Below are 8,146 nucleotides of genomic sequence, written 5' to 3'. Positions count from 1 at the left end.
GGGGAAGGTGTCATTAGCTTTGCTAATCGGCGCGGAGCGGGTCGGGGCACACGCGGTGCGGCCCGCAGGGTAGACAGCTGCGCGGTACAACCGCACGTGAGCGCCTGGAGGAAAAGAAGTAAGAAAATACCTGTTTTCGCCCTGCAGGGAGTGTTGCTGAGGGTCGGAGCCAGGAGGTGGGTGGTGCGTGATGCGCTGACCGGCTCTTGGCCTCTCGGGAGGAGATGCTGAAGGCTGGGCACAGGATCGAGAAAGATGTGTGCATGAGAATTGGCTTTATTAATTTTAAATTAGTTAAGCRATGCTAAAGTTGACTTATAAACCTAAAATGGTTTCAGTAGGCTCTCTGTTGTGATGAAGTATATGTGTGTTTGTAGAGCTGATGCTTCTTGCAAAGGAACATGCTAATTGCAAGCTAAAATATATGAAAAAGATGCATCTTCTAACTGGGAAATTAATGACATGATTTTGGATAAACAGCTCTTGTTTGACTGTTTTTTTCAGTACTCCTTGGTTTAAAAAATGAYGATGGCACTGTTTGTGTTAGTTGTGCCACTTTCAACTCAAGTGCATCTGATATTTTTCTTCCTTTTTTTTTCTTCTGTAAAAAAAATTACTAATTTTAATTCTAAATAATTCTAAGGAAGAAAAACTATTGTTTTGAATGAATGCGGATACTGAAGATGGGACACATTGATTTAGGTGTCTTCATGTACAAGTTGTGTGTAACTGAATGCCTTTTAGTGTGCTTGGATATATATATATATTTTTTTCCCCCTCCCTGGAATGAGTGTTTCAAATCTAAATGGGCACAGTGTCACAGAAAATCTATATTGGTGTGCAAAAAATCATTATTTTTGTGTGAGTTAATCATAATGAGATACTTATTCCTTATTTTCTATATAGTTCTAAAGCATGTCTCTGCACAGCCAAGGTGGATAGAGACTGATGTTTAGTGATCTTTTATCTTTTCTGCTTCAAACATGAACAATTTTGCAGGTTACTTTGTGAGCTTTCAAAATGAGTGGTGAAGAGGAAATATGGGAAAAGCTGGACGCAGAGTTTGATCACTGTGTTGTAGACATGAAGCCACATGTTCTAAAACTGCAGCATAGGTCAGGTAAATATGCTAAAATGTGCATGCAAATAAACACTAATAATAATTCTAGGTTATGGTATAGACTAACAATTATTGTCAGTGCTTGTAACACTTTTGTTAAACTAGATACTTAATGTCTAATGTTACTAGGCATAGTTCTGAGGGGTTCTGTATAACTTCTAAAATTGATTTTGTGTGTTTTTTTTTAAGGTTCTTCTGTTGATGTTATTTAAGCTTATCTGTCTTATTATGGTGATGTAAATCTGCTTTTGCATAAATCTATTAATTCCTGTTTTTTAAATTAATTCAGTAGAAACTGAAAGCTTCTAAAAGGCATTGTTTTTGATTGAGATTGCTCCATTTACAAAAGTGCAAATTTTTTTTAGGGACAAGGTTTGGTTCTGGAACTTGTGATAACATAAACATCAATTAATAAATACTATTTTGTAAGTCTAGAGATTAGAAACAAGCTGCATAATATTAAAGGCATGTAACTTACAAATTAAGGACCTTGCTCTGTAAACATCTAATCATGTGAGTAATCTCATTTATAATAGTGATGCTTGTGTACAAAGGTATTTCTAGAATGAACGAAGATTTATTGTGTGCTTAAAATATTAACGCTCATGCAAACTATATCTTGTAGTTAAAGGCATCGTCTTGCAGTGAGCTGTCAGCCTTCAGTTCCTAGTGACTTGTAGGAGTTCAGAATTCTTGGTGACTTGTGGGGTCTGTAATTATTAGAGACTTTCATATAATTTCAGATCAGAATCTATAATCAGATTACTTTTAATATAACAGTTACTTTTAAGCTTGAAAGATGAAATACAGGAATATATTCTTTGGGAGTGAATATAAGAAGAATGTTTTATTATTTCTATGCTATTTAACTCATGTAAACTTCTGGTGAATGTGAATCTATAGAAAATATTTCTGGATGACAGCAATTTGAAGTATTGTTATTGATTTGTTTTTAATCTAGATATTTAACCATTTCTTTATGTTAGTTCAATCATTTGGTTTTCCTTAACACTTGGCAGCAAACATTTATTGATTTTTTTTTTTTAATGGACTTAGAAATCACTTTTTATAAATAAACTCATTATTAATAGCCTTAGCATATATGAGCCTTGCTGTAGGTTACTGCCAATATTCCTGAGTTAGCTGCACATGTGACACCTTATCTGGCCTCCCTGAAAGCACTGGGGACACTTCATCTTTTTGGGAATGGATCCAGTGGCTGCCTTCCCTTTATACTAGGCATGGAGGATACAGACAGAAGAACATGAAAGCTGTTTTATTTATTTTTTATTTATTTATTCTTTCTCCTGCCAGACTACTTAAGTCCTGTGAAACCTGCGGATGTTATTTCCTAGAAGGCAAAACTTTAACAAACCGGTTAGCTGTATTGGAGTCCTTTCCCTAATCACTGATTACTGATTTTGATTCCTCAAGGAAAAATAATTTAATCTTTCCTGTGAGCTACAAAATGGCATACAATGAAGTATGTGTTACAGTATTTGTAAGTTTAATACAAAAATTTTCTCAAAAAATTACACGAGGAATTACACACATCTCCTAATACTTTGTTTCTAAGTTATCATAATTGTTACAGGTGGACTTTCCAAAATAATTGTATTTAAGTCATATACATATTTAGTTATGTTGAATTAAATATGTATTTTTGGTTTAAAAAAACACCCCGTGACAAACAAAGGAACCCAGAAATCAATGTTTTGCTTTAAACTTCTTGGTAGAAGGGAAACATTATCTCAGAAATGGTGACTTGTAATGGCTTCTGTTGTTTTTAGCTGTTCTATTTTCTCTGAAAAATAATGATAAAATATGTTTCGTTTTTTAGAACGTCAGAGATGTGCACTGTGGATTAAAAAACTATGTGAACCCTCAGGAGCAGGTACAGGAATTGTGGGTAGGAAGAATCGGAACTTATATGCAAAACTCTTACTGCATATGCTGAAACGAGGTGTACTAGAAGGTCCTTTTACTCATAAACCAGAACCAGGAATACTGAAAACTTTACCTTCATACATGGTGAGTGTAATTTCTTTATAAGACGAGCTTTCTTAAATATATTCTGAAAGTACTTTTGAGTGTTTGATTTGGTATAAATATGTGAAACTCAATTCTGAGTGAATTGAGTAGAACTGCATATGGTAAATACTGGTGTTTATTTTGTTTTGTGTATCTTATAACTGGTGTTGGAAAAAAAAATTCTTTGTGCAAAACCTTTTATATGAGACCTGGCTTTTCTTTTTCAAAGTTCAGATTCCAAGATGGCTTGTCCAAATAGGTGTTTTGAAGGAGGAGAAGAATGATTTCTGCCTAAATCTTTGAAAGGATATAATAAAAGAATCTTGAGGCTAAACTTTGTTTTAATCAGCAGATTATTCATGTGAAAGGAAAAACAGTGTATTTAACTGATGCGAACTTTAGTAGTCTGCCATTCTGGCTTTTGCTACAAGCTCCAGCTATTTAAAGTCCAAGAAGGCAAAGATAACAGTATTTCACATAGATATTGTTAAGCTTGTAGTTTGTTTTCTGAAGATCTGAATATACTGTGGCAAACGCAGACATCAGCTTTAGTGAAATAGTACAGGACCAAATCTAACTTACGCTAAGATTACCAGTACTGAAAGAAATAGAGGAAAACAGTTGCACTTTTGCTTGTTGTACGAATTTCCATGTGTAGGCAAGGTCATATTTGCACACTTCCATTGGCTTCATTGGAAAAAGAATTGCAGTCTTTATACTATTGATATGGCAGCAACAAATAGTATAAATAGTAATATAATTTATAGTATAAAGAATATGTTAGTGTAAATATACTCTAGTGTTGATTCTGTGTTTATTTTAATTATAGTCAATTTATTTTGATGAACCAAATTCAACAAGAGTGCGGAGTAGCAGCCCAGACTCATTACCTGACTGGGTGATGGGAGAACTAGGAAAAAGTGAGTCCAGGCATGAGGAATCATGGAAGATATCCTCTAAAGAGGGATCACCTTTAGCAGCACCACTTACATATGGGTAAGATTCTGTATTTGACTTCATTTGGTATTTGTTTTGTGTTTGTTTTATGTTTGATTTGATAAGCTCTATTTGTATGTTTGAGTTTCATATGTGTGTGTTTATTACACTCCTTCATGGACTCATCTCGAGTATAGTATTTGTACTTTGTGTACAGAAACTTGGTAATAGCTTCTAACTTAATAATGACTTTTTAACTTTTCTGTTCTTATTTGATTCCTCTGTTATGTTGTCTTCTGTTGCTTCTGTAATGCTTCTTCCRTGTCCCATAGTTCTATCCTTTTCCCTTTCTTCTTGCTTTCCTTCCCCTTTCAGTCACAGATGCTCAGCATGAAAACTTGTTAGGGCAATCTGGGAGTTTGACAAACTTAGCGGCAACTGAAAAGAAGGCTTTAAAATGATTTGAACTGATGATTACCATGGGGATACTCATGATTTGCACAGAGAGCCCCTTCGCTAGTGTAAGACTAATCTTTCTGCTTTTTTGCCTCATGCTTATCTTTCTTCATGTTAATGCTATATCTTCTGTATACCTCGAAAGTAGATAACAGTTATTGTTCTGACATTCTAAATGTCAAATAAGCTGATGTACTCTGGTTATGTTCTTCAGACATCAGATATTATGGTGGCAAAGCACGATGGTCGCAAGGCAAGAGACAATTCATACAAAATTACTTTAAATGGGAGAGGGAAGCACAGATGAATGTGGACAGGCAGGAAGGAAAAAGTGATGTGATAAAAGACTGTGTAGGTGCAGAAGGTTCTCAGGCCAGATTTTTTGAAGAATAGATTAAAACTGTTGAGATGTAACTGTCCCCATGGAGTTGTTGTGCAGACCTCCCTTCCCTGTGCTGGTATAGGGAAGCAGGAAAGTGAACTTAACCAGGGAAGCTGAGGTGGGTTAATGTCACTGTTTCTACATGGTTCAAAATAAATGGGACACAAAGTAGGGCAGGGACAAAAATTACAGGGAGAGCAAATATATAATATGAAGAAAAAAAAAGTTGTAGCTTTATAAAACTCTYCCCTAGATCTCTTAGTATGTGAAACATGTTTTGTAACATTTTAGATTGTTGTGTATCTGGTACCTTAGTATCATATCTAGTCTTAGATATTTTCTGTTATTGGAACAATGGAAAGATGCCTATGCAGTGTCAGCAGAGGTAGTTGAAAATTGAAACTTGAGTGAACTGTTTTTGTTCAGTTCTGTTGGGACTTTTGCTCTAAATGTAAACACACCCATATTTTTTATAGTGATTACATTTTCAGAATCAGTGAGTATACATGTTGCACTTTTCACAAGTGATTATCATTGATTTAGCTAATTTTTTAGTCACATTGTTTTTGCTGTATATTTCACACTTTAAGATTATGCCTCCTTCTGTCATGATGCTGAGCCTTTCATTTTTAAATTGTCCAGCCGTGAATTGGGTAGGTGACGGATAGGCACTCTTCCAAGTTACTTCACATTGATATTGAGTATCTTGAAACTTTTGCTACTATGTATCCATTAACTATGTGTGATTCTAACAGTCACTTTAAAAGTTGCTTATAGAACTGATGGATGTCCTATTCCAAATCCTATAACATTTAATAGTAAGGGGACTTTTGGTTGCATGCACTAAAATGCTCTGGAATGGACCCCTGGTTTTGATAGTAGACCTGTGTTTTAGATAGAAGAAAGCTGGAGAATGCTTGAAATTGCCAGCTGTATTACCATATTATTACTTTAGGTTGATAATACAAAGGACTTTTTGGAAGAACTGTCTAAATAGCCTGTGTTAAAAATGTAAGTTTGACCAAGCACAATCTGTAGCCCCAGTAATATAAGGAAGTTGTTTGCCTTAGAAGTGCTCTTTGAGACCTGCGCTAAATCCACATTAGTGCTATGGCATGTCAAGATATACCTGGCACAGGTCTGGTCAGACTGTCTTTGTTCCTGGGAGTAGCATCATCATGTTAAAGTGACGCTCTGGGTCTAATAGCGGAGAGCTGTGCTACTGCAGTTCTGTTGCTTCTAATACCCAGTCTAGCCTATTGATATCTCTACAGGGCTGCGATTGTGGCATTAAAAATGCACCTATTTCTTCTGAATTGTACTATCGGCTGGGATGTTATCTGAGTAGAACGTGAGGCAGTGTGCTCTTCCCTCTGTATCCAACTTGTGCTTGTCTCCTTACGTGGAGTTTGACCTACTGCCTGTCATTTTTTTCCCTCTCTTCTCTATCTGGAATACAGTAGAGTATTGGAAATTGGACTCTTCATCCCCTTCCATATCTGAACCTAAAATTCAGGTTGGTCTAGCAAGGTTCCCTAAGATGGGGATGGTGGCAGTGTAAAATAGAGAAGCTTTTTTTTTTTTTTTTTTTTTTTTTTGTCCTGTGGGACTGTAGCAATAACACTGGTGATCAACAGGTGTTTCCCAGGGATGTGGTAAATTCTTCGCAGACCCATGTTGCCTATACTGTCATACCAGGAAAAGCAAGTGAATGTGATAGAATGTTATTGGCTTAAAGAAATCTGGAAGCGAAACCTATGAGTACAGGCATGCGTCTGCTAATGGGTACTCAGGCAGAGAACATAGCCGTGTCTAAGCAAATTTGAATTTGTGTTGGTAATCAGAAATTCTAATAGCTCTGTGGATTGTATAAATCTGCATAGAAATAAGAAACTATGTTAAATTTGTAAATTATGCAGGAAGAAATATTTAATGTAAATGTTTCAGCTGTTATGGTTCATGGAAATAGCTTATTTAATACTTATTTAAATGTGTCTATATTAAAATGTTAGCTATATTCATTATAGAGATCATGACTTCATATTTACATTTTTGAACAAATTGTCAGTGCTTAGTTAACATTAAAATTACATTATTTTCTGTAATTTGCAGTTTGCAGAGAGAGCCAGCAGATGGTGATATTGTTACATTATACTTGTCTGTGTGCTTGAGAATGTGAATTGAGAAAGCTGTACCCCTAGACATATGATATATTTTAGTTTGAGAGTTTTGAATTCTATCCMTGACTTAATCTTTACAGAGAGACTACAGCATTTTCTCAAGGCAAAACAGATACTGTCAGTGAGAAATGTCTGAGTAATTTTTTGATGTTTGTTTAACTCAAGAGTCTCTTTTTTAGAAGAAACAGACTAGTGAAATTTTGCTCACAGTTATTTTATCTTGCAGTATGCATATAGCTATGTATGAAGATTTTTGCTCTTTCATAAGAAGTTGTTTTTCTGGCTAAATAAAAAGTAAATATTCAAATCTTATTTGCGAACTAGATTGTAAATAAGTAAGACTGAGCAAGCTTGGTACTAGAAAGGTATATCTTTATTTTGAAACCTGAGAGAATGGGTTTTAATAACATAGGTCGGAACAGAAATCTGGCTGTTCTGGCTCTATAGGAAAATTCTGCTGTATATTTATACTGATACAGATTGTGCTTTAAGAATGTTATTAAAGGTTAGTGTGTGGCTGTATTGTCCCAGGAGGATCCAGTGAGTTTCCCTTACTTTGTTCTTAGTAGGAAATTATTTACTAATCTCCTTTATTAGCAGTAAATTGCTTCCTTCTCCCATGCTAGTTCACTGTTTTGGCTGAAGCAGGAGGTCACGAGCACCAGGGCTAATGTGAAGACTCTGACCATTCTCTGCACAGCTGCCATGGGATGAAAAGAAATAATCTTATATAACATGTTGTGATTTTTGAGGCTTGACTCATATTAGCGGAAGCCTGGAAAAGGGAGTAAATAGGCAGTATATGGCAACAGGAACAAGACTGTGGCCCATCCTTAGCAGTGTTTTCAGAATCTCTGTTTTTAGAATCGTGTGATGTGACTTTCTTTTAAAATCCTCTTCAAAATAGAACTAAAAATATGCCTGGACTTTTTCCCCCTTTTCCAACTTAAAAACATTATAGGTAACTTCTGTGGGTTGGGTTTAGAGTTTACTGATATTCCTTACTCTCTTAATGATAGGAGCATGAATTCTGTGGTGTTT

The 8,146-nt window shown here is 35.5% G+C and overlaps 1 protein-coding gene across 9 annotated transcripts in view; it reads left to right on the top strand.

The window, feature by feature from the left end:
• Positions 1-42: 42 nt before the first annotated feature.
• The window catches only part of CEP112 (centrosomal protein 112), a 183,239-nt gene continuing 175,135 nt past the window's right edge, over positions 43-8,146 (top strand). For 6 of the 9 annotated variants that reach the window (XM_026067618.1, XM_026067623.1, XM_026067619.1 and 3 more), the window contains exons 1-4: positions 43-176; positions 1,000-1,120; positions 2,961-3,151; positions 3,981-4,147. In XM_026067618.1, the coding sequence (XP_025923403.1) occupies positions 1,021-1,120; positions 2,961-3,151; positions 3,981-4,147 (458 nt within the window). In that variant the 5' untranslated portion in view covers positions 43-176; positions 1,000-1,020. The other 3 variants (XM_026067617.1, XM_026067621.1, XM_026067622.1) reach the window with 3 other exon arrangements.

This window comes from Apteryx rowi, unplaced genomic scaffold (assembly GCF_003343035.1).
Source record: "Apteryx rowi isolate R43461 unplaced genomic scaffold, aptRow1 scaffold_26, whole genome shotgun sequence".
Lineage (NCBI taxonomy): Eukaryota > Metazoa > Chordata > Aves > Apterygiformes > Apterygidae > Apteryx > Apteryx rowi.
Note: the sequence above shows the minus strand (reverse complement) of the source record. Positions and strands in the feature narration are given on the sequence as shown.